The sequence below is a fragment of the Dinoponera quadriceps genome, unplaced genomic scaffold (assembly GCF_001313825.1).
Source record: "Dinoponera quadriceps isolate SergipeBrazil2010 unplaced genomic scaffold, ASM131382v1 scaffold10866, whole genome shotgun sequence".
In the NCBI taxonomy this organism is placed as follows: Eukaryota; Metazoa; Arthropoda; class Insecta; order Hymenoptera; family Formicidae; genus Dinoponera; species Dinoponera quadriceps.
In genome coordinates this window covers 1-26112 of record NW_014564648.1, presented here as the reverse complement: position 1 = coordinate 26112, position 26112 = coordinate 1, and the positions used below count along the sequence as shown (strand labels likewise).

At 40.2% G+C, this 26112-nt stretch overlaps 4 protein-coding genes across 15 annotated transcripts in view; all 4 read left to right on the top strand.

The window, feature by feature from the left end:
* Positions 1–15531, top strand: part of LOC106751295 (phosphoinositide 3-kinase adapter protein 1) — a 75128-nt gene extending 59597 nt beyond the window's left edge. For 3 of the 8 annotated variants that reach the window (XM_014632156.1, XM_014632158.1, XM_014632157.1), the window contains exons 7-19: positions 6410–6566; positions 6641–7028; positions 7364–7660; positions 7887–8022; positions 8201–8391; positions 8785–8854; positions 9347–9655; positions 10378–10818; positions 10934–11047; positions 11274–11368; positions 11557–11776; positions 11928–12518; positions 13697–13814. In XM_014632156.1, coding sequence (XP_014487642.1) covers positions 6410–6566; positions 6641–7028; positions 7364–7660; positions 7887–8022; positions 8201–8391; positions 8785–8854; positions 9347–9655; positions 10378–10818; positions 10934–11047; positions 11274–11368; positions 11557–11776; positions 11928–12518; positions 13697–13791 — 3104 coding nt within the window. In that variant the 3' untranslated portion in view covers positions 13792–13814. Of the gene's footprint in view, positions 1–215; positions 365–1681; positions 2211–6409; positions 6567–6640; positions 7029–7363; positions 7661–7886; positions 8023–8200; positions 8392–8784; positions 8855–9346; positions 9656–10377; positions 10819–10933; positions 11048–11273; positions 11369–11556; positions 11777–11927; positions 12519–13696; positions 13815–14336 lie in introns of those variants that run through there. The other 5 variants (XM_014632162.1, XM_014632160.1, XM_014632164.1 and 2 more) reach the window with 4 other exon arrangements.
* Positions 14337–17646, top strand: LOC106751303 (waprin-Phi1-like). 5 transcript variants are annotated; one of them, XM_014632178.1, is made up of 3 exons: positions 14337–14404; positions 16502–16779; positions 17441–17646. In XM_014632178.1, exons 2-3 carry the CDS (start codon positions 16548–16550, stop codon positions 17644–17646), a joined length of 438 nt encoding a protein of 145 aa, XP_014487664.1. In that variant the 5' UTR covers positions 14337–14404; positions 16502–16547. The 5 variants fall into 5 exon arrangements, with proteins under 5 accessions (XP_014487664.1, XP_014487662.1, XP_014487666.1 ...); XM_014632176.1 differs by lacking the exon at positions 14337–14404 and adding an exon at positions 15680–15970; XM_014632180.1 differs by lacking the exon at positions 14337–14404 and adding an exon at positions 15987–16263.
* On the top strand, positions 17643–21115 carry LOC106751304 (waprin-Thr1-like). Its single transcript, XM_014632181.1, has 4 exons — positions 17643–18745; positions 19332–19400; positions 19517–19687; positions 20432–21115. The coding sequence occupies exons 1-4, from the start codon at positions 18739–18741 to the stop codon at positions 20524–20526; spliced, it is 342 nt and encodes a 113-aa protein (XP_014487667.1). The 5' UTR covers positions 17643–18738; the 3' UTR covers positions 20527–21115.
* Positions 21116–21210: 95 nt separating this feature from the next.
* LOC106751300 (receptor-binding cancer antigen expressed on SiSo cells-like) lies at positions 21211–23093 on the top strand. Its single transcript, XM_014632171.1, has 4 exons — positions 21211–21648; positions 21843–21995; positions 22058–22168; positions 22250–23093. The coding sequence occupies exons 1-4, from the start codon at positions 21484–21486 to the stop codon at positions 22439–22441; spliced, it is 621 nt and encodes a 206-aa protein (XP_014487657.1). The 5' UTR covers positions 21211–21483; the 3' UTR covers positions 22442–23093.
* The last annotated feature ends 3019 nt before the right edge of the window (positions 23094–26112 follow it).

The following is a 26112-nucleotide window of genomic DNA, read 5'->3' as shown; positions in this document are numbered from 1 at the left end:
TTAAACAATAATTAAAACTGGCATTATTTTGGCGAATCCAATTTGCGATGCGCCAGTTGCGGAAAGAATATATTTCGCATTGTTACGCGGAAATCGTTTCGACGTGCTTGCGATATCTAAACTCGCCAAAATTATGCCGGCTTTAATTTTCGTCCTTGACGCGAGAACATCACGTCGTCGAGTCGGATCGTGTATCGTGTGATCATTTGTTTCAGACACGGTTAATAATTTCATTTCCTTTTTAGTGAATGGAAATGTGCGAATGAGCTCGATCGGTGTATTGATTTATTTGATCGCAAAAGGCAGATGAAAATGAAGATAAAAGCTGAGGATTATTACGCCAAACGGAGCGCCGAGTATTTCGGTAATTATTTTTCGGAACGAACTCACGTATTCCGCTCATAATAATAAAATTAATTAGCCAATTATGAGGAAACGAGTATAATAAAGCGATTTTGCAAAGAACTTTACCCCAAAAAGTTTTATAACAAAAATTTACGATATTTGAAGAAATGTATGTTAAATTTTATTATCATAATAATTATAATTAAAAGTATAAATATTATAAATTAATTATATAGAATAATGTAATTTTCCGAAATTTCATATATGTTACGCAGAAGATACTATTTATACACGAAAAAGTAACTCTATTAGTATAAATAGATTTTTTGTTGATAGAGACCAAACAGAAACTCGATTGCAGCATATATAAACAAGTATTTTCGATCGTGATAACAAAGATATCATTTCTTATCATGAAAATTTCGTTTAGTTCCTATTCAGTTATATGTACATAGACAAACATTTTAGTCGTGTAACTGAAGAAATATTTCAGTGACAAAAAATACCTTTGTTATCGCTACTGAAAAGGTTGAACTATATTAAAACTCGTCGAAAGAGATAACTGGGAGCAATTGATTGAGTAGAAACTTCACGCACGAATTTTCGTCTGGTTCTTAAGTAGCAAATTAGGTAGAAAATTCAGTTACACTAACGGAGTTGTTTCGTCCGTATACTGAGATTCTTTTCCCGTGTATTAATGTGACAATAAAAGAAAAAGAATGTACGACGTTATTTATTCCCCCGCAAATTTGCGATACGTCTTTCACGAATTCTTTCTGAAGACGTCAGCTATCATTCCGATGCACCCGGTGCAGGATACGCGATATGTTAATCAAATGCAAAACCAACAATACGACTCGAATGTGAATGAAGTTGAGGTACCGTCATATTGACGCAAACTATCTTCCTTACCTACCAATTCGATAACCAGACAAACTACCGCGTCGGTACTTAAAATTGTAATAAATCGATCACTTGATAACTTACTTCCCTTCGGCGCGTTCGTATGGTCTGCGAATAGAAGTTTGCCAACTTCATTCGTGAAAATCTCTCAATTGAGTTGAACTTTGAGGTATCCGAGTTTACGACTCGAGAGAAAAAGGAATATTATATTTTATGAAATATGACAATAAAACGTAAATAAATAAAAAGTATCTTGAAAGAGAAAGAGACAAACACCTACAGAGAGGCAACGCAAATAAATTACGCAGACAAGACATAATTATGGAGGTATCTAATTAAGTCCGTTGCCAGTTTCGGTCGGTCGGCTGGCCGCGGTCGGTTGTATAATAATACCGTCATTGTTTGACGTAGTCGGCGGAGATCGGACGATTCGAATGGAGAAGCCGAGACTTCGTATGCGCCGCACGTCAGAGGAAAATTATGGGCATCGCCTAATTCACCTCGCCGTGGCTAAGCGTGAAAACAATGCGCGCGGGTGGGGCCTCGAAATAAACGGTACGATATCCTCTCGAGGCAGACACTATCGGACAGTCGTTCGTCGTCGTTCGCGGACTCATCCTCGTGTCGCTGTGAGTGGGAGAGAGGAAGTCTCTCGATACCACGAGGAAAAACGTGTTAGAAAAATGTGCAAGGAATATACCAGGCGATTTTAGCGCCGGGAATCGTTCGATGTTTGCTTCCGGCTGCTGAAAAATTAATTTGCGTGCGACAAAGAGAGAGAGAGAAAAAGAGAGAAAGGTAGTAAAGACACGTTTTCTTCGATGCTATATCCTTTGAAAACATCAGCACCAAGTTCCATCTACAAGAAACGGGGAAGATTTTAAAAATGGATGCGATCTGCGCCAGTCCCCGGTCGAGGAGACGGAACAGACCGAATTTCCTGGATCTGTCCGCCGTGAAACGTAAGTTAAAACGAGAAACGATGTGAATCAGCGGAATCTCGTGCGAATTGTGAGTGAGGCGCGTATCGTCTCGATAATTGCAAGAAAGAGTAGCGAATCGCTCGTCTTGAAACGATCTGACCTGTGTCTCGTCGAGAGAAAGAGGGAGAAAGAAAGCAGCGTTGATCTTTTTGTAGCAATTATCATCGTGCAAGAGCGACCCACGACGTACGTTACAAACCGACTGTATTTCTCGCGATATTATCGCTGCAATTCCTCTCGTCGAGACCGCCGGATACTTTTGACGGTTAAGAATCAAGACAAAATCCTCGAAACACGATTTATGACAATTATGTGTCGCGAAGATAACACAATAAAGCATCTCTCAAGTAATACAGTAAATTTAAAAGGCAAACTGGAAAGGTAGTCGAATTAAAGTGACTGCATGTTGACTACATGTTCCATGTGGAACAAAAACTGAAAATCCTTATAAATTTTCTTCCTTTCCAAATAGGCAGAGATTTACGTTTGTTTATTCTTTGTTTCTCTCCTGTGAAATTCACCGTCATTGAAACCCTCAAGTCGGTCAGCAATTACGGATTTAAGACCGGAAGTGTGCCAAAAACGGAAGCTACACGCGTGTCACGTACCGGGCGTAAAAGTGGCCGCGAATGGAATAAAAATCACACAAATTTTCCATTTGTCTCGCGCCTTACCTATTAAGATTTATAAATCTACGATATATAGTGCAAATACACGGAAAAAATCTCAGTCTATGTAACTGAATGGGAGAAATCAGACTCGAGAAATGATATCTCTGTTATCGCGACCGGAAATATTGGTCTGCACATTGAGCTATATTAAAACTCGGATAACTGAAATAACTGAGAACAATTGACTGAATAGAAATCTCCTACGGAAATCTTTATGTTCCGTACGGAGACCGGAGCAAGTTAATAAAGTGTTTAATTTGTATACTTATTGTGAAAGAAACAATGCGAAAAGTTGCAAAATGTTTCTTTCAAAACTAGTCTACGATTTTTATTCAAATTGGAAAAATATTACGGTTAATGAAAAGAAAAATATGATTTAAAAGCAACCAAGTAGATTTTCGAGCGTCTCGATATTTCCTCTTAATATTTTCTATCGTGTAATTAGTTATAATTAAAATGAAGTTTTCTATAGCTGTATGATACACTATTTTGTGTAATAAAAGTAGTAATTACTTAATTCACTCACACACACACACACACACAATTTTCACACTGAGTATTCTCAATCACGGTAATAGAGATAACATTTCTCTTCACCGAGTTTTCATATATTCCCTATTTAATTGCAGGAACTGAATTTTTCCCATATATGATTCTTGAAAATATTAATATTCATTATATTCTAGGATATTAATACGAATTCTCTTTGAAGACTGGAAATCGCTGAAATTCAAATCGTTACGTTATCGAATGCAGACCAATATTACGTGTCTACAATATCACACTGAGTTCGTTCGATTAATTCGGGTCACCGATGCGACACATTGTGCACGCTGGAATTTATACGGTGGGATTTCGCAAAACCCAAAACGCAGCCATTGTTATCGCGTGCGAAATGGTTACGTTATCTGCTACATTACTTCATCAAAACTCATTATATCCAGGCACATTGCGTGTTTCGCGGTATGCGTCACACTAAATTAAATATATTAGATACTATAAATACGCACTGCCGCGGGCTTTTCAATTCCTAAGTCTTCTTCAAGGATCTCGCATTCTCTCAATTGCGCAAACTTCGCATGATGACTTTTGTCATCAGCAATCAATACGATTTACATGTAAGCATGCACTATGTAGAGTGGCTCTTTGCGAGCGTTTAATTTCAACGCTCACCATTGCGCGTCGATGTCCAACAATGTCCAGGTATTCAGTCTCCTTAGCATCCAATCTCCAGGTGTGCAAACGTCGTCCCACGTCGATTGCACTTCACTGCACTCGCGACCGCGATAATACTTTACGCGTTTAATGATCGAAGTTAAATCGATAATTAAATTATTACACGGGGAAAATATTGTAACAAAAATTACTATAAAAGTTTATAATGTTGGATTATACCGAAATTATTATCGAAATTATTCTTAATTTTTAGTAATATGTATACATGATGTACATCGATAAAGATTACAACACACATCATAATTTTAGTCATAATATGGTCCAGCATTATATTAAATTTTGCGACAATTTTTTACTACAATATTTTTTTCATGAATGAGAATATACTGCGCGAGCTCCGAGTCATATGTAAAATGTCGCAAACTGAAAACGACGGCGCTTTTAATAAAATCAAGAATGAAAAAAAGAAGTAATCCCGTTTCGCGGAAACGATTACGCTTTCAACAAACGTGCTTCGGATTTCGCGTAAATTCTAATTTTTAGGAAGGAACAATAAATATCGAGTACAGAAGTAATTTAGACTGAAATAAAACTGTAACCGATTACATATGAAGCTTTTAGGAAAACGAACATCGCGACAATCGCAAAATTGATGACGAAGGAAATAAGTGATCGCGAATCCGACGTACGGTGGTGCAATCCTGATGCGCATCTTATATTGCTCGAAATAATTACGATAGGTCTCATTAAATAAACAGTTCTGTCGGATAACTTTATATTGTGAACCAAATTTAACAAGTAACAAAACATGATATTTAAAAGTGACCTTCTGATTATTTCAAGCGGTGTATTTATGATGTGTATTCATGACGACATAAATATATACATGCAAAACCCAACATACAAATATCTATAAACTACACTGAGAGAAAAATGGTTAATTTCGTTAAAATTATAATTATTTTCCGCGCCAATTAAACTGTTTATTTCTGGTTGTTCTAACAAAAAATAATAATAACAATATACACATAAAGTAATTAACATTAACTATAGTGGCGCTTACTACAAAAATGATTTTCTTAACTATAATTACTTCCCTATGCAATTATAGTCACAAATTCTAAATACTTTTCTCTTAGTGTAGGTAAATCGTATTGACTTTACTGAAAATTCGCAAACACTCACTACCGACAAATCCACCACCTCTCATACTTGTCATACTTATGTTTTTTATTCACCAAAATATCGGGAACTCAGGGTCGGCCACGTTCTGCTACAAGGCTGAAACAAAAAATATAATGTTGCTGATTATACATGGGGTATTAAAGGCTTGACGAGAAAAATGCGTGGAGTTAACTCTTTGCGACCATTTGAATTTAATGATTTTTATCTCGACAAATACGTCACAATTTTCGCAAGGATTTTAATGCGAAAGCATGGAAAGTCAGTAAACTTACCTTCGAGCCGACCCCGCTCGGCCTGAACCGGCTCCTCCGGTACGACATCTATGGCCACCGAAACCGCACTCATCGTGTAGCCGCAAGTTCTGATAGATCTAAAACAAAAAATAAATGTCCTAATTAGTTATATCGATAAATTTCATATGAACGTAGCAAGAATAAAAAAAGAAAAGTTGCGTGTTTTTCTCTTTAAAATTAACAAAACAGAAAAAATGATAATTATCCTTAAGACTACATTAAGATTATATCTTTTGAGGTACTCTTAAGACTATAGAATATTGTCACTGTTTAAAACGATTGTATCGCGCGATAATAATATACGAATATAATATATACACAAAGAAAAATAATTTTGCTGTTGTAGCAACACCATCGTCGCTATTACATATTCATTACGACAGTGATAAAATTTAATTAGTATAATTAAATTAAAACCTCTAGCCGGCAAGACACGTAAGAAACGATTCGTGTCGAGATCGAAATTTTGAAATAGTCAATCGGCATCATGGATAAAAGCAACGATAGAGTTTATATATTTTTTTTTTTTAACAGAATTCCCTATACGATAAGACTTAATCATAGTTGTTAGCCGCATGTGCACCCGTTCCTGAAAAAAGGAGCAAAAGGCGGGCTTTGATAAAAATGTGAAGTAATACGTCGACCGATTGATAAAACTATTCACATGATTCACCTATCGTTATTCTAAAAAATAGAAAAATATTCTCGTCGTCCATATTTCTCTACTTGATAGCATAAAGCTATCCACACAATTTCCATCGCTACCCCAGAAAGCCAGATAGAAGGTGGAGGAAAGCGAGGGAGGATTGCTCAGCAAAGTATTTAAAATTTTTAGTGATTCATCTCATTTCAGGATCGCATTCGGCGACGGCCTTGTCAAGGGACGGACACGCGAAAGACGACGTTCTCTTCGTCTCTAGCAAAGGTAGCGAGGCTTCGAAATTGTGGATCAACTACCTGTCGGCATGTTTCGAGCAAATCAGTCGGCAGCAAGGGCGACCACCGTACAGGTAATGAGTATTTTAAATTCGTGACCCGTCTATCACGAAGGTACATCTCTGATTTGTAGCGTTTCCGTCTTCAGAGTGCATCACGTGGCGATCGAGGAACCGATAGCCCCGAGAACGGAAGAGAGGATCCGTTCCTCCCGTCTCCAGATCATCGTCGTCTGTCCAGTTCTGTTGGAACGCGTCCGTATTAGTCCGGAGCAGGCAGTTCATCTGACTAGACATCTGCTTGCCGAGAAGGTGTTGGCGATGATGCTGGGTGTTCACGATAGCCACGTCAATGACAGTCACAAGTCCAGCTTGGTCTGTTACGATCAGTGGAGAAAGTTTTTCGTGAAGGACCAGGACGAGACGTTCGTGGGCGAATTATTGGGTGCGGCGGTCGGCATTCTGGGCACCGCGCCGCCGCCGGCGCTTAGGGCCGACAAGACTGCATTCTCCGTGCATCCGAAGAAGGTCAAGCTGGTAAGTACATAATGGCGGTACTCGAAGTACTCGAGTGAGCTTCTCGAGTTAAAACGAAGCAGAAGGTTCCTCTATCGTTCCCCTTTTCATATCTGCTCTTTCTTATCTTCTTTCTCTTCTCTTCTATTTCCTTTTCTTGTCATCTCTGATCTTTTAATATACAAGTCCATTTTTCTTTGTACTTTTGCCAAAAATTTAATTCAAGGCGATCGACTGATAAAAGGACAGTCTCTATTCCTGTAACGTCCTTCGCGATCTTTTGAAACATGCGACAGAGACGTGACTCTTCGAAATATCGACGAGGATTCGACATAACAAATTTTATTTGTCTTCAGGGACAAAACAGGATAATCGTTTTGTTGAACGATCCCTTGACTCCCGAAGATCAAGTCTCGGTGGTCGTCGACCGTTGCGGCGATGCGATCGATATAAGTAACGTGAAGAGGAGGAATCCTTACGCGCTGCAATTCTCGATACCGGAAAGATGCCTCGAGGTATCCATGCTAGTCGGCGTAAGAATATCCAAGAACGGTTGTTCACTTGGCGTTAGGCAAGTCAAGTGCGAGAGCAGGCTCCGAGAACTCGATCAGATCCTCAGGGCTCACGACAATCCTCTCGAATTCATGTGCCAGGTAATTTAACTCGCGGATCTCTACGCGAATTAATTTTTCATCTTGAACTACCACGAAAACGGAGTCAAGTCTGATTTCTCTCTCATTTTCTCTTCCTCAGTATAAAAATATAGTCAAATATATTTTATAAAAAATATCTAACCACAATAGATATATTGTCAGACGTTTATTTAATCTGGATTAGAAAGCGACGAATAGTTCATTCAGATTGTTTTCCTTCTTGCAGACTTTCGGCTTCAGTTCTACCGACAGGGAGCAGTTGGACAATTGGATGGTCCACGCGTTTCAGAAGAACATCCCACCCCACTTTAATCTCTTATCAACGCCGAGTGGTTTGGTGCCTACCCATAAGAATCACACGAGTAAGTGGTCCCTAATTTAACGATTCGATGAAAATTACACACGTGATCCAGCTTCATTAACAGTGTACAATTTTAATTCGATTAATTCGGGGAGAACTCGCGTATTAGTAGAAAGAAAAAGGCAACAGAAAAGTTCTGGTCTCCGAGATATCTTCGATTTTATGACTTATTATTTCAGGTCCCGAAGAGAGCCCGACATTGCTACATTTCGCCGCGCGATTCGGCCTGGAGAAATTGGCATGGCAATTGCTGGAATGTCCAGGCGGCGAGCTAGCGTGCGACCTGCGTAACGTATCCGAGCTGACTCCCGCCGATCTCGCGGAACAGGGCGGACACACGAGGCTGGCGCATCAGCTGCGGGGCTACATGGTACAAAAACCTCGCCTTTAGACAGACGTCGCAAATTATCGAACACGCAATCGGTACTTCCGCGATCCACTTTATTCTTCGCTTTTCTCAAGTCCCGACGTACGCCACGCGCGTACACGCTACTTAGATCTAACCTTAGAATAGAGATAGAAATATTTCGGAGAGAAACACGCTTGCCTATAGCGACGCTGCACCGTCTAATACCGGTGTGACGTTGCATCTGTCAACCCGCGAATTTTTGCGCCGAATTCGCTGAGCTCGATTTTCCGTAGTTGTCCGAATTTCGCGCTCTTCGAATCGTGCAATCTCGCGCGACCGGTGAATTAACCAACGTATCTACTCTGTATTGCATGTTTCGGGCGTGACTTGGGATCCCGGTGGATGGAACTCCAGCAAATAAACGAGTTCACCAACATGTACAGCTACCTCAAAGTCATGAGCGAGACGACGAATCGACCAACAGGTACGATATCGAAATATCACGAAACAATACTCTCGTATTAATTTCTGCAATAAAAAACTTTAAAATTAATTATACAAAATCAGATTCCGACCTCTAAATTCCATAGCATTTAAAATCTCACACATCACTTGTCTAAAAACTAAAGTACACGCAAAAAACAACTCCGTTAGGATAACTAAATTTTCTTTGTTGCCTGAGAACCACATAAAACGAAACCCGGTTATAAAAACAGGAAGATTCCTGTAAGAGGTTTCTACCCAATAAATTTCTCTCAGCTGTCTCAACCGAGTTGTACAGCTATAAGCAGTAACGCAGCTGATGTTCACAAGAATGTCGCATAATTGCGATAGAGATATCATTTCTCGTCACTGAGTTTTTATTTGGTTCCCCTATTCAGTTACAGAAAATGAGATTTTTTCCTGTAGAAATTATTTATTCGAATTATTCCCTCTGCTTTGAAAACGAGTGTACTATGAAGCTGTTTTAAAACAGATCAGGACTCAGCAACGGACGTCCCATCGGCTAGCGCGAACGAAGCCAATAACGAAAACGAGGATTACTGTCGACCAAGACCCCTCAGTGAGGCTTACTTGGTGCCGCCAATCGCGAGACCAGTAACGACTTTGATTCAGACTTTACAAACGACAACCGCCAGCACAACCATGAGCAATTCCTTGACTGCTAATTACTCAGTCGTGCCAACACCTACACCAGTAATATTACCGTCCACTCCTACGACCTATAACTCTTCGAATGGACTGGACCTCACTTTCCAGGGTTACATGAAAATGTACCCTGCCGGTGAGTTTAAGAGCTTTTATACGAACAATCGTTACTCATTACAGCGTACAATGGCGATCCCGATATATTAATTTCCTCGTTTGACTTTTAATCCAACTAGACGTTATGAATACGTGCCATTAATCTCTATATTTGTTCTGACTAAATTTGTAACTTCGCACTATCATCCGTCGGATCTTCTTGTTTCTGATTAATTATATAAATAGATGTCAACGAATTGAATACAAAGAAGCTTAAAAAATGTATTTTTTTCTTTTAAACCAACCAAAAAAACAAGAGATAGTTACCTTCACAATTCAAAAATACTGCCACTACTCAAGACGGTCCCAACAAAATGATTGCACGCCCAAAATAATATAACGCGTCTTACGTGTGTTTCGATCGATTTGGAAGAATCGAAAATCGCGCGCGATATCTCCCGACCCGTTTACCTCCGTGTCAAGGACGATTTTGATAGTTGAGTAATTGAATACGTACGTGAGTTATTGTTCCCGAGGTCACGTGACTTTTAGCTGGCGAAGAGCACCCGAGAACACTGCTACGTTATTTATCAATTAATCTAACATTCTCTATATCGTAACACATTAATGCTATACATTATTTTATAACATTCAATTTCCCTTTGATATTCAAATCATCAAATAACTTTATAATTTTCGCGATGTATATCGTTGAGTAATGCCTCATAAATTTCTAATAAGATAAATTATATACATACACAGGTGCGAAAATGTCAACTACGAACTCGACGAAGCTGCAATCTCGAACAGGCACACCTACGCAGTGCACTCGTCTGGAGTATCATCAAGGTTCTACGACGGTACGGGAGGATAATTCCGGTCAAAAAGTTAGCCAGCCTCCTCCCTATGGCAGAACGTCGTCCAACAGCAGCACAAAGTCCAGAGAACCGTCGGGTCCTCAGGACGAGCTGCTGGAGATCATAAACGATTTCAAGAACAACGTCTTCACGATCTCCGAGGTGGAAAGGCTCGTCGAGAACTGGCAGAAGCGCAACGACGTGCAGCAGAGCTTCAAGGACAAGCAACGGCAGCTCATGGCGATGCGGGAGGAATACGATAGGATACAGAAGAAGATGAAAGAGGAGATGAAGACCGCGACGCCCTTCGACAAAATACGAAAGTTTTTCTCCAAAGGGAAGAAAGGCAAGTGCATTACAAGTGTCACAAGATATGCCAAGTAGATTTATCTGATTATTTTCAACCGATCGGACGCCAAAGTGAAATAACAACTGACACATCCGACCAACTTTTGTTACAGACAAGGAATCCGCCAGCGTTGCCGTCGACTCGCCTTCGGGCAAGCCCGAAAGCGTCAATGGTGGTTTAGCCGATCGCCGACCTGTCAGTAGCTTAAGTCTTCGTAGTGTCTCCAGTAAGTATAATTAATTAAACAGAGTAAAAATAATTGTGTATCAAATATTGTATAAAATATATATCGTATTAAATATTATATTAAATATACCATCAAGAGCTTACTCTTATATGATCTTGAGAATAAAGGTAACAGATATCCGTTTAGAATATCTGAAATATATCTAATGTTCCCTTCGTGTTTTAGGTATTTGCATGCAATTTTCATGGTAAATCCTATTCTTCAGGTTCGTCCTCATCCGGTAGAATGAGCACCGTCAGCGGCTGCAGCGGCACGAGCTTGGGCGACAGCGGAACCCATTCCGACTCCGAAGAGAGAAGAGTATGTCTAACGTATCATATAATTATAGATCATTAATTTAGCCAAACGCGCGACTTTCATTATCGCATTAACTCTAAAGTCTTTTTTCGAAATGTTTTTCTTCTACATTTAAAAAAAGGCGAAGGATAATATCGGCAGAATAAGATTCACATATTTCATAGTCATATTTACGTGCTAATTGCTTTCAGCTGCAAAATCTCAGGGACGAGAAAGCCGGCATGACGTCCTACGAGATACCACCGACGCCTAAACCGTTCACGGGCAGGTATTCACCTGCACCCGGATATTCCCCGTCGCCGAGTGTCTCCATCGCGCGCGACCTCGAGTTCCGAGTAGCGCAATCGCCGTCTCAGGCCGACGACAATGAGTACTATATCGCGTTCCCACCGTCGGGATTACCTGTTCACGGTAACGCCATTCAACAATTGCACGAACACTACACGCCGAACGAGACGCAGCGGAGTCTGAAGGACTCTCGAAGAGCCGAGACGTGGTTCCTTCAAACACTCCGCCGCTAAATATCTCGAGATGAATAATTCATCATTCGATTCTCTTGCAGCGTTCAAAGCGGACGGCTCTCCGCGAGAACCGGCCACACCGAGTTCGCCGTGTGAATTCTCCAAGTGTCTCGACTTCGCCCAGAACGTCGTCGTCCCGTCGAACCAGCTGGACGAGGCCGAGGTGACGAGACACATCGGCAACAATAGTTACACGAACATCGAGCCTGCGTCTACGTCGAGTTTCCCTTTGGGAACATCTGTCCCGAGCGAGACGAGCCATGAATCGACGTACGTTGATGCCGCTTGCGCGAGGAACGAGGACATCGCGAGAGAACATCGCGATGATGCCGACGAGGTCGCCGAAGTGTGTCTTCCTGACACCTCGAGGACGAGAACGCCGGTGTTCGCGCAATCGGTTGTCACCGACGAGGTCGATTCCGCCGCACTCGTTGCTCGCAGCGAGCAGGACACCACGATGAAATACGAGCAGACAGATAAGCCGGCGGGCTCGGCGAACGTGCATATTGAGGCCGGCGAGAGCAGCAGAATGCCGGAATACATGAACCTCGCTGTTAATATGGGTCACGACTCCGTCAAGGTCCTTGGTGCCATACCAAAGAAACTGCCCGCGCCGCCTGTACCGCCGAGAGGTACGACTTCTCGTGTTGAATAATTTCGCACGGACACAAGGTGTCTGGTGCGACCAGGAACGCATTATTATTAACACGTTGGCTGCCACGCTGATCTTCATCGTTTATCTCGGTGCTAGGAACTTTGAATCACCGTAGACACGGTGCAATTCACGATACATAGAAGAAGAGTTTATTTAAATATGTACAGCCGAAAGGGAATCAATGAAACAAGTTATGGAACGTACAAAGAGGAAAAAATGGGTTGAATTTAACTAACGTTGAATTTAATTCAGCTTAATTTAATTAACGTGATAAAATGAACTAAAATGAACTAACGAAGCGTGTTTTGGTTGAAGGAAACAGACTTTGTGACCTTTATAACCGGATTTGATTGATATTGTAAGACATATTTTGTTTGTTCTTCGTCACGTTAATTCGGCCAATCTTTTCTCTCCGTGTACGTTGATTCCCTATCGACTATATATTTAATTTGTTACATGCAATCGGTTATATCTCATAAATTAATGAAGCGCGGTAATATCGGTTACTAATGGACCCGTGGCAATCAACGTGTTAACGCGATTGATTCGATAAAGAGATATAAAATCAAGAGTGTAAAATCATTGATAATTAACGTGGGGTATAATTAACGTTGGAAATAATTGCAACACAATGTTTTTCTATTTCCTCACTTTCTCTTATACTTTTATCATTTAGATTTTATAATATAAAAGAACAAGAGAGATAGATAGAAAAAAAAAAGAAAGAAAGAGAGAGAGAGAGAGAGAGACATTGAAGCTAAATGAAATTCACGATGTTAATGAGCGATTAATCCACGGTCGTTGTTATTAACTTTTCGTTAGTCACAATATCCAACAGACGTTCCGGCTATAACGTATCGTCATTGCTATACGGTCTGTAAGTCGAACTCGTCCTTGTCAATTTTTCTTCATTCTTTTTGTTCTTTATTGTTTTTTACGTGTTCTAGTATCTGATTTTATTAGCTAACGAGTGCTAAGTGCTAATGAGAGAAAAAATTGTTTCAAGAAGCAAAGGAAAACAATGAAAATATTAGCGTATCTGTAAGATATATTGCGACCATTCATGGATGAAAAGTATTGCGACTAACGGAGGGTTAATGAGTAAAATGAGTAAGACTAAGTGTTCTCATACAAGCCGGATCCGCTCTCGTCCAGGTAGATTCGCAAGTCTAGATAAGCGTCGGACATCGAATCGCACGTGGACTCTCGAGCGAGATGAATCACTGACCTATTGCGGAAGACTTCAATGATTCTCTGAAATGATCTTCTGAAGAGAAAGATCGTTCGCAAAAGGACTAAAGAAATTTTTCACGGAATCGCGATTCAGAAGGATTTCAGTGACATCATACACGTGTGTATTCTCGAAATAGCGAGTCTGTGAAGTGAAAGATCCTTGTTCGGCCGATCATTAGACCGTTTGAAAAAACCGAGCGGTTGATTGCGGTTGATGCGGTCGTGCATACCGACTAATCGAATCATTCGAACAAAATTAATAAAAGCAATAAAATAAATAAGTCTTCTTAGATTAAAAGTCAATTATAAATGAAAGAAATTATTCGAACAGTATGAGGAACCATTGAAATCGCGAGTAAGATAAAAATTTCGGCCGTAATGTGAATTTCAATGATTTTCCCAAAGCTATGTAATGCTTAATTTTTTTATTTGATTTTGCAATCTGTACGTATATACATAAATATGTCGCGATATCAAAGTAGAATTATGCGTATTTCGTAATTTCGCAGTCGTAAGCTACCTTAAGATTTGTGTTTAATGAGTTCTCCATTGTCTGTTGCAGTCACGACTAAGAAGTAGGAACCGGAAATCAGCGCGAGCGCAAGTATCTCTCAAGAGAACTTCTTGTGTGTACGTTGTGTAACGCGTTTTCCTTTTTTGCGCATTAAGCGACGACTGAACTTTCGTAATATTAATAATTAAACTCAGATCACAATTAACATTAATCACTGAGATTTATCTGTGTATATCGTACTCGTACTCAGTAATTATACGTCACGTAGTTTAGATATGCCGAAGGAGATATTCTTGCGTGGCTGACGATATTAGTATATAATTACTATCGCTCCTATACTCGTTTTCAGAGATAAGGTTAATTTGCAAAACTTCAGAAGTATACGAATCCACTCGCCTCGTAATGTTATTCGTACAAAAGCAGCGGTGTTAATTCGATTAGCTCGTACAAAAGCTAATTTAAAAAAAATACCGCGACATCTCAGCTGGCAAAGTTAGTTGGATTCAATTTCCAAGAATATATCGCGCTACATTCGCAATCAGCGAAACTTTTAAAGTACCAAGAACGCATTTATCTTTAATTTTAAGACCAACGCGTGAATCGCGAATGTTTTATACCACTTTTTTATTATTCCCGCCGATGTGACTTTATTTTATATATATTTATGTATGTAGCGAAAGAGATAAAATAGCACGAAGAAAAAAATACATATCCAATAGCGTTCCTTAATTTCTCCACGCATTTTCGTTACGACTCACGAGATGCGGCGATAACAAGCTGAGAGGAACAACGACGTTGATTAATTTGAATTTATGTCTTCATACGCGGGATAAGCTATTATGACCCATTGATGTTAAACGAGCTGATGTGGTACACCGCCTCTTTCGATATATTCGCAACGAACATCGCGTTTAGAAAAACAAAAGAGAAAGAAAACCTTGTTTTTTGGACAAATTTGATACCTTGAAAGTCAAAATGACGTTAACGGAAAGTTCGCGTAAAATTCCAAACATTTAGACCGGTAAACCGCACTTCTTTCCTTCCGGCCGAATTGGGACTTTCTTGTTAATTAGAATTCCAATCAGAGTTGCGGTTTGCCACCACCTTCTGATTATAATACGCGGCCGTGCTCGAAATCATATCTGGCTCGTCGAATACAGAGATAAAGTCTGTGGCGACAACGGTTACGTTCAAAAAATTTGTCCGTTACAATCGTATTAAAAAAAAATGAATCATTTTCACTTCGTAAAAAATTGATATTTTCACATATTTAAATATATGTAAATTTCTAAAATATCGCCTCCAAATTGCATAAAAAATATAAATAATCATTTATATATTATCTATCATTTTTGATGGAAAAATATTGATAACGCTCCTGAGTAAAAAAATTTGGATTATTGCTATACGAAGGAAGCTACGTTTATAAGAAAAAAAAAAAGAAAAAAAACACACGCAACTCTAGAATAAATATTAATTATATCAGATATTTTGGTCATGTAAAGTGCGTCATGTAAAGTTACGTGAATGGGGAAGCATTTAACGATCGTCGTGGAAGGGGAAAAACGAAGCTGACGACGATGGGCGTATATATCAGAGGTGCCGTTCTGTTGAGCGGCAAAAACGACAAAGCATCGATCACCACTGTTACTATACCGGCTACTACTTACCACGTTAACAAAGTATGACATAAACAAATAGCAGCAAATATTCAAGCGCGTTTCAAGTGCCGTGCGAAAAAAAACTCGCTGTCCTTCCGCGTGACTGTTGCACGAATGCAGCGATGTTGCACGCGTTGCGAAATAGTGAAACGCAAGAATCAGTCGGAGATAAGAGAAAGAAGTTGAGATACACGAGTGAAAAAACGCGAATGATCTTGCATCTCGCGATATATTTCGTAAAAATATATTATTTGTCATCGTTCGATCCGACCCGATTCGACTTTCCGTATTTGAGAAGTGAAAATAACCGGAATGTGTGTCTTTCTTCGCCGTTACGTAAATTATGTATCGTGTGATTGATCGTTATTAATCTAACATATTACTCTCCAAATAATCCCCAACGATATTAATTAAAAATGATCGAGTCGCGACATTTGGCGAGCGTTATTTGATATACGCAATAGATATTCTTACCGCTGAATAAACAGGTTTTATTTTATATTCCACCTGTATGCTTATACTAATGTAATGAAATATTTATCGTATGCAAAGCCTCTGAATAACGAGATCCCGAGCGGCTCCCGGAGACGACGAAAGAATGAAGCTGCTGATCGTGTGTCTAATTTTTGTGGCGGCGATCTCTGTCGCGGCGGGCCAAAATAGATATCCCACTAAGCAAGGATCGTGCCCACCCGCCTTACCTGTGCAATTCTGCGGACATTCCTGTTTCGTTGACTCACACTGCGATGGACTCGGCAAATGTTGCCCGACCCAATGCGGCGGTTCCATATGCTCCATGCCTGTCACGATGGCCCGACCTAACCAACCAGGTAAGAAATCCTTCGTCGTCACGTCAAACTGTTCGATCTGAAACGACAACGATCGCGTAACTGATTAATTTTCAATCACACAAAGTTAAAACTTTATAAAAAATACACGTGTTTATAGACTTATCCTGAAACGAGAAAAAATATTAAATGCACGGGGAAAAATAATTTAGAGAGGTGATGCATATTTACTAGAAAATAAATAAATATATAAATGTTTCTTAAGCACAGCCTAATATTTTAAGAGTTGATTCTTGAAGTCATTTCATAAAAAAGAGTTCACACAAACATATGTTCATTTCTTCATAAAATGACCTTTTAAATCTTAAAAATTAACTCTTAAAATATTGGGCGGTACCTAGAAAACACTCGTGTATTTATTTATTTGCTACGGCAGCATAAAATTTGTCGTCCCTCTGAATTATTTTTCTCCGTTTCAGAAATATCCTTCGAGGATAAGAAAGTCTACTTTAAATTCTCTATGAAAATGTTTAATCGCGCGAATCGACTTTAAGCGCGAGATGGTCCTTGAAAACATATCGAAATCTGTCTGATGGAACGCTGTAACAGTCTTCGTAAAAAAAGCAAAGAAAAACGAAATATCAACTTTGTCGCGGGTTTATCGATTTATATACAAGAAAATTTCGAATCATTCTCTCCGCAGAGAAACCAGGAACTTGCCCGTCGGTACCGACAGGCAGATGGGTGTGCACGTCGACCTGCAGAAGCGACGGCGATTGTAGAGGCAACCTGAAGTGTTGCAAAAACCGATGCGGAGCCCTAGCTTGCCAAAAGCCGGACATTGAAGTGGTGGAATCTGTCGAAATTCCAGTTGAACCGGTTGCGCCGCGTTTCGGATATGATTACTAAGAAGCTACTGATCTAATCATTCTTACACACTCTGTGCGTATAATTAACCCAGCGCTGCCATTCATTGCGCAAAAATTGCGTCTGCGCAGCGGTAATAAAGCGAGTTTTATATCCCTTACTTCTCACCTTGATCGAGATCGACGAATATTCGATATTTGTGCCATGCTACTTCTAGTGCCAACAATATATTTATATACTTTTCTATGAAATATACGTCTTGGACTAAACACTGCATCCTGCTTCGTCTTATCAGCGTGCGAATTCTTTCAGAGTTTCTTTGTCGCTAGAGAAATTGATCGGTAATTCCAATCTGCTCGAAATCGAATTACCAAAATATTAACGACTAAAATCAATAAAGATTGCATCGATCAAATCATAGACGAGGTTATCGAAGTGTCCGCGCACATTTACGTCGAGACGTAATGATAATAATGTATCGGCACTTATTGATAACTCTAAGAGAACATTGGCAAAGGCCAAGGTTGCACGGAGGCAGCATTAAAACGAAGACATTTGTCGCGATTTGAATAGGACGTACGAGCGACTAATTGTAGATTTTAACCAACGAAAGAATCGGCAATCCCGCTCGCTTGTTCATTATAAAGATTATCGTACCGTTACAAGAATGTGTAATGAAATAAACCGGTACTCTCGGAGAACGGATCGTTTTGCGCTGAAGTAGAAGAGGGTGGGGTGTCCGTACGAAAAGAACGAGTGTCACGGGTAGCGAATAAACGCAGTTACGTGGCTGGATTGTAGAGCGGCGAGTAATCTCGCGCACATGCCTCTCGCTGATATCTCTTAAGTAGCGGTGCGCGACATGTGAGGAACCGTGACGGTTTAAAAGAAAGTCGTATCGATATATCTGGGAAAAACCGTTTTCCCGGATCATCGCGTGTTATTAAACAGTACAGCCAAAGTAATCGTGGTTTATTATTCGCTATATTCCTCGCTATTCCTCTCCTTTCGCCTTACTCAATCATCGTCACGGTGGTGGTGGAAAGGATTTAAGAGCCGGTGCTCTTATCCTCGTGCGCTAGAAGCTACATCGAAGCCGGAGTTTTAGTGAGTTATTCGAGAGCGACTTGCAAAATGAACCGTAAGTATTGAAGCGTGCAGCCTTGAACGCCGCGATCGATATTACGCGCTTCCTTACGCAACCGTAAGTGCACCGTGTAATTTCCAAACAACGTCATTAGCATGCGTCTTGGTCACATGGTCTTGGTGCATGGAGAAAAATCGGTAACAATTTCTTAATAATTTTGTCACCGAAACGTGTACCGAAACGTGTGCCAAAATGTGTACTTTATTTTTGTAATACTAATTCCAAGATTCTTCAGTGTGTCAGTATTTACGATTACAAAATATCGCGCAGTTATCGCGGCACAAATATGCAATATTGTCCCATTATAAATTATCGGAAATTGTAAACATTGATTTTGCAAATTTACATCCCATCTAAACTCGCGCGATATTTCCACTCGGGATAAAAGGAGTAGAGAGTTTTGCGCAAGAAAAGTAGACAAATCGTAGTGTAAAGATAAGATACATCTCAAGCTACGAAGTAGATGCGAAAAGTTATTGTTTTACGACGAGTGTGTTTCCAACGCGTCAAGGAGTCTCCGTTTTACAGATAGAATTGTTTTTATAACCACGTATATTGGAACTAACACTTGATTTTGCAGGAAATATCTCGCTCCTCATAGTGGTGCTGCTGGTTCTGCTGGTAACCAGCGCGTATGCTCAGGTGACTTGTAAGCAAATAGTTTAATTACGCTTATATAAGAAATAACGGGTGATAAAAATGAATCTGCATAATCAATTGATCCTCGTCGTCACAACGCAATTATCATTTATCGTTTATCGTCAGATAAAAGCGGCAATTGCCCGTTGAAAAACACCGTGAGCAATTGCGGCACCAGATGTATGAGTGATTCGCAGTGTCCTCTGAATCAGAAGTGCTGCACGAACAAATGCGGCTACACGTCATGCGCCGAACCTAGCGTCGTCAGCACTGGCAGCGGATACAAGGGGTCGAACCGTACGTATGAAACTTTCGCATGACGCTCGATTTTTCAATTACAACGAATCTCGAGCGGTACTTCCACCCAAGAAAAGGAAACATTTAAATTTTGCGCAAAAAAAAAGATAAATCATAGTTTAAACATAAACGATACATCGCAAGTTACGAAGATGACTTTCGTCAAATTCTGTAACTTGCTCAACAATAAGTGGAAAATTAATATGTCTGTGTTGGCAAAAAATAGAGCAAAAAATAGAGCAGGTAACAATTGACTGCACTGAGAGAAAAATCTAAAAAGTAAAAAATATTTAATCGGTGATACTAATAATATATTTATTTGATAAATCTACATAAAAAAATGTTTGTATTCAAATAGAATATACAATTTTAATTTGTGTTAATTTCCGCACGCGAGCAATCTTTTTCGTTTTTCTTGTTTATTTATGTTAATATTGACACGTTTTGTACAATTTTATTGTTTTGTGCATATCTTTGTTTTCTTACCGAGGTTAAACTTGAAAAATAATTTGTTTTAAGTTTTCGCTCGAAAATCGCCCCAAACTTCAACTACGTTTGTTAGTATGCACCAAATTTTTTATTCTTTAGATATTTTTTCTCTCTGTGTGACAGCAATTTTAAATCGTCGATTAGCTCAATCAGACTTTGGTGAAAGTCACCTTGAATACAAAAGCGTATACATGAAGTAGATAAATTGTGAAATTACCGAGTCTTTCGATCGCCAAACTGCCATTTTCGCTGCAGAGCAAGCCGTTTACTGCAACGGAGTGAAATGCAACACGAACGAGAAGTGCCTTTTCGACCGCAACATCAGACGTGAGAAGTGTACACGGGCGTAATGTCTCATTCGTTACCGAATCCCTTCGTAAATTTCGACTGTCTCGCACGTAATCCCACTGCACAGATAACAATTACACTCATTCTCTCGCTGTCTCCAGCAGGCCTATTCTGTGATTTATAACGACAGTTGTAACGACAGTCGTTTATCGTAACGTTGTCTCTGCGCAGGTATAATATATAGTGGAAAGAGCTACATAACGACAACGAAACGATAACGACGACCTTGCCGACTTGAAAGTTACTGAATAATCCTACAGTCTATGTTTATCGATGACAGTAGATTCGGTAGAACGTATCATTAAGTACCATCAAAGTTATATAACGACATGTACCGGATCGACAGTTGCCAGCAGAAGTGTAAGGAATAAAACGGATTGACAATTAAGAGACTCGATTGTGTATTTTGGCGCTTCTGCTTTGAGAACGGTCGTTCCGCCCGTCATATTAAGCTTGACGTAGCTTTGACAGCGAACTTATAATACAATCCGACGGAAGATCAATTCTACCATAATAGACATTCAGATATTTTAGGTTTATACCTGTACCTGTAACGATTTAAAGCAATAAAATATTGCCACTGCGTTAAGACCTGGGTGCGTTGCCCGCCATTTGCCTTCTCATTCGTCGTCAGTTTCAATAATCGAAGTTTAAGAATCGAGATCGTTCGATCCCCGTCGATACCCGAGCGATATTCGCCGACAGATGGCGCGATCGTCGCGAGAGCCTACAGGTTATGTGCGTCTGTAAGATAGCGGACTGAAATTTAATTCTTTTCGTTGAAGAAGACGTAACTCGAACGAGAAAATCGTGAAACGATGTAATTTGTAATCGCACCGACTCGACTCGCAGAATGGATCGCCGATTTCGCACTCGCGCCCGATAACCACGTAAATACCTGCTCCCAGGAGAGGTTAGCTCTCCTCCGGCTCGAGGGAGAGGTTAGCTCTCCTTCGAAAATGGCTGTGGAGTTTCTGATAAATCGGCTCAAGGCCCTGTTCGTGTTGCTCTTCGGCATATTTAAGAGGGCGATGTGCTGCCTTCGCCGCCGAAGAAGATCCTCCTGCGACTCCGTACCTCTATCCACGGTCGGCGTGGTACCTAATGTTTTAAATAATTCAACGGTGAGTTGGCTACACTTCTCGCATATCTTGGCGATAATCAGTTTTTTAATGACAAGAATTGAGATGATGATATAAAAGTAAATAGATTATGATTTTTTTAAAGAAAAGAAAAGGGTTCAATTTTTTAGATTTTTGTTGTTTTAATTTCTTGGTAATTTTTTTTTAGGATTCAGCTAATCGGAAATTTCTTTCAGGAATTAGAACAGTGGGACAAATGGGAGGAAAATCCAGTCGTCGTGATACCTGACAAACCAGTTAATACGATACAAGCAAAAATAGAGCAGTATCGTCAGCAAGTAAACAAACCCCTGGAAACATCCACTGAAGAGCAGCTCAACTTTTTTGAGGTAATTCTTAATAACACTGTTATCTTGATAAGCTAGAAATACGACCTTTGAACTTTATGTAGGATATGACCCCAAAAATCACTAGACAAACAAAAATCCTGATAAAGGATAAACACATGGATGGCTTATCTCGTAACACCACAAAATTCATAGCCATGGATCCTGTCCCAACTGTAAGTTTATACTTAAAAATTCGGATAATTTAGATCTTGTTTTCGAACATAATTCAAAAATTCATGTTGGGTCATGTACAGAATGAATTAGGTGAATGGGAAGAGAACGCTACTGGCTGGGAAGTGGACACTATGGAAGAATTCGGCGACCCTACCAAAGCGCTGCGAGAGCAAAAAAGGAGGGAGAGAGAACAACGGCTGATTGAGCAGCAGCAGAAAAGAATGGATCGTACAGTAAAACCGCCAGTATTGGGCGCAAAACTGTGCTCCTGATGCGAAATCACAAACACATGGAAGTTAATATCAAAATACATAATAATGTACAATCTAATGGCATACACATATTGGAAATTCTCCATCTAGAAATTGGCTCAGTCATGCTAATTATATCATGAGTAAAATACGTTTATTTTTAAATAGAACGATGAAGTTGCATTATGTGCACTTCATCTGAACGTGTGCGAACGCTCGCAACGGTTTCTCAATACTTAAACACTCGGGTGTAGGTTTTCTCAACGTTTCTCGGGAGTAAACGGGATGTCGACATGTCTGTCCTCATAAAAACCATAATATTTGTAAACATTCCATGTGAATCTTGTACAGTATCGAGTGTGATATGTTTTAGCTTTTACATAAGACAGAATAACTGTTTTGCAAGTTTATAATAAGTCGACGCGATTTAACGAGTGGATTTTTCATCTTACCACGAATGTCGCTGTAATCTTGACGAATTTGTAATCTTCGTACTGGCAGAATTTATAGGAGGCTGATCTTACAAAGGAAAAAAAATGTTAGTAAATATTTTAACTTGTTGTAGATTTTGTCATGATTTTTTTGTTATCCATACGTAATTAGAATAACGGTGATCATGGATTTTTAAGTATTTCGTAATAAACTACGCAATTGTTTCGATTTAAAAATTCAATTTTCAGGATATCCTATGTATACCCGTATATCAAATTCGGTGAGTGAATCCTGAAACCTACTACCTTTCGAAGGTATTCCTTGGTAAATATAAGACCAATCATTCTTTTGCGAAATATTTTCTCGCTTAATAATGTTACTTCATGCTGTAACTGATTACATTACACAAACACAAAACACTAGAAAGTAAAAATCAACAAATATCGTTAATGTAGCACAGAGAAAATGCACTTACAAACGCAGGAAACACTAAAATGCATAAATATTTTTTGTACAATTGATATAATCAAATGTTAACTTAAATCAATTTTTAAACAATTCTACGATATGTGACAAAACTTCTTTTAGGCCTGTTATGCAATATCGTATGTCGTAACTATTGAATGTCGGAACACAGCCGGTGGTCCAATGAGAACGTGTTTTCGAAAAATAAATTCTCTCATTGGACCGTCGGCTGCGTTCCGACATCCGATTTNATGCAATATCGTATGTCGTAACTATTGAATGTCGGAACACAGCCGGTGGTGCAATGAGAACGTGTTTTCGAAAAATAAATTCTCTCATTAGACCGTCGGCTGCGTTCCGACATCCGATTCCGACCCAGTAAACACTAATTAACAGTGACATAACATCTACGTTATAATTTCCCACTCAACAATGTAAATATAGTATAACGCGTATGTTATGTAACAATTGTTGAGGGGAAAATTATAACATTGATGTGTGATCGTTACTGATAATTGGTGTTTGTACGATTTATTAGATCTGTTCTTTTTCGTTGAATTAATATACAGTCGTTTTTTAAACAGTTTGGACAGCTACACAAACGCTCACAATCGACCACCGCTCAGACCCTGCGCAGTAATAAATAATAACAGCAAACGAGATCACATTACACAACGTGCAAAAACAAAATCTTCGATAAAAGTAACGATTATCGATTGTGAGCGTTCATGCAGCAGTGATTCTCGATTGCGAGTGTTCGTGCAACTGCCGAAAAGTGCCCAAACCGTTCAGAAAACGACTGTGGACACATNAACGATTATCGATTGTGAGCGTTCATGCAGCAGTGATTCTCGATTGCGAGCGTTCGTGCAACTGCCGAAAAGTGCTCAAACCGTTCAGAAAACGACTGTGACCACACTTGTAGAACTTGAGAAGAGACAGATATACAATATAAATAAGGCTTGGTGAAAGAAAGAAGGGAAGAGAACCAGCATCAGTTAGTGCAGCCTCAGTTAGTTCAGTGAAAAGGGACAGACCTATTATANGGCTTGGTGAAAGAAAGAAGGGAAGAGAACCAGCATCAGTTAGTGCAGCCAGTTCAGTGAAAAGGGACAGACCTATTATATAACAGACCTCGCACAGATTGTTTCTCGGAAGACTAATCCGGCAAATTCAGTCGGATGCGATACGCCTTCTCCCATTGAATTCCGCTCCTACCTTTTTTGCTCCAGCAGAACATGACGTAACATCGTTTGATCTTGCTTGCAAAATCAATCGCGCCTGACAAAACGCAACGCGCGCGGCTTTCGAGCTTCCCGCTGCCGCGTTCGCTCCCAGTTCACTCCCACACGCATCACAGCACCGTGCACACGTGTGCACGCGCATCGACGAGGGGCATACGATACGCACGTATATATACATACATATAAACATACATACATCCATACATACGCGTAAAATNCGCGCATCGACGAGGGGCATACGATACGCACGTATATATACATACATATACACATACACACATTCATACATACGCGTAAAATCCTACCCGTGTCGTCATCGCGACCGTCCGAGACGGGCTTTATCGAGCGATAGGAAAGGAAAGGAATCCCCGAGAGGCGACGCGAAAAGTTGCGGTTGATTCATTTTGATAACAGGGCGATCAGGTGACGCGCAAATACGAACTCCGTCGCGTAGAGGAACCGAGCGTGTAAATGTCCGCGTGTACGTGATTCACAGCCATGTGTCGAGTCGCNTTGATTCATTTTGATAACAGGGCGATCAGGTGACGCGCAAATACGAACTCTGTCGCGTAGAGGAACCGAGCGTGTAAATGTCCGTGTGTACGTGATTCACAGCCATGTGTCAAGTCGCCAATCGTCTCCGTCACCTCTACCGACGACGACACACGCAAATGCGAAATGTCAACAATCAGAGGTGAGCTATTCCCCGGCGGCGTGAGCGACAACGGCGACGGCGCGTCGGTGAGTTAGTCCGCCTGATTTCGAGTGAATTGGGACACCGAGCCGATCCACGTAGGAGGAAGAAGCGCGCACGTCAGCGCGAGGCCCAGACTTTAGCAGGTTGGAGACAGCTGGAGACCAGCTGAAGGCCAGCCGGATTGATTGATCTCCCTCTTTACACTCGGTCGGACCCGTGTATATCAGTCGGGAGTTCTTGTGGACACAGGCCTTGACACGCAGATTCCAATTGAACTCGAGAGAGAGAGAGAGAGAGAGATATTAGACATGTCAATAGTAAATAAACGTGCACCGCGACGGGGAAAGACAGCGAAGTGCATTGTGCGCCGGAGAAACGGGATATAGCCAAACTGATAGCTGAACCGATAAGTTCGAGCTGAGTAAACATTATACAGAGGTGTGATCCTGAATACACTGCGTATCCCAGACGGATTCGACGGACGGTAGTTTCGTCAGTTGGAAGGAAAACGGCCGTGCTCTGCGCGAGAACACTGATCGACCAAGCCGACGCTCTGTGTAATCAAACGGAAATATAAGCGACCTGTAAGATATATATATCTACGTGGGACATATATATATACGTTTTAAATATATAATTCTCGTTACATATGCATAAGTGTGGAGCTCTTAAGATTATTGGTTTTTACAATAACCACATGTATGAATTTTAGATGTGAAGTGCTCCCTTATCTTCAAATATAGTACAGTGTGTGATAAGAGTTGTATTATAAATGACAAGAAACTCAATTATGACTCATATTGAAACATAAATTTAAAATCATGTAAACGTGGCTCACAAAGAGATACTATTGT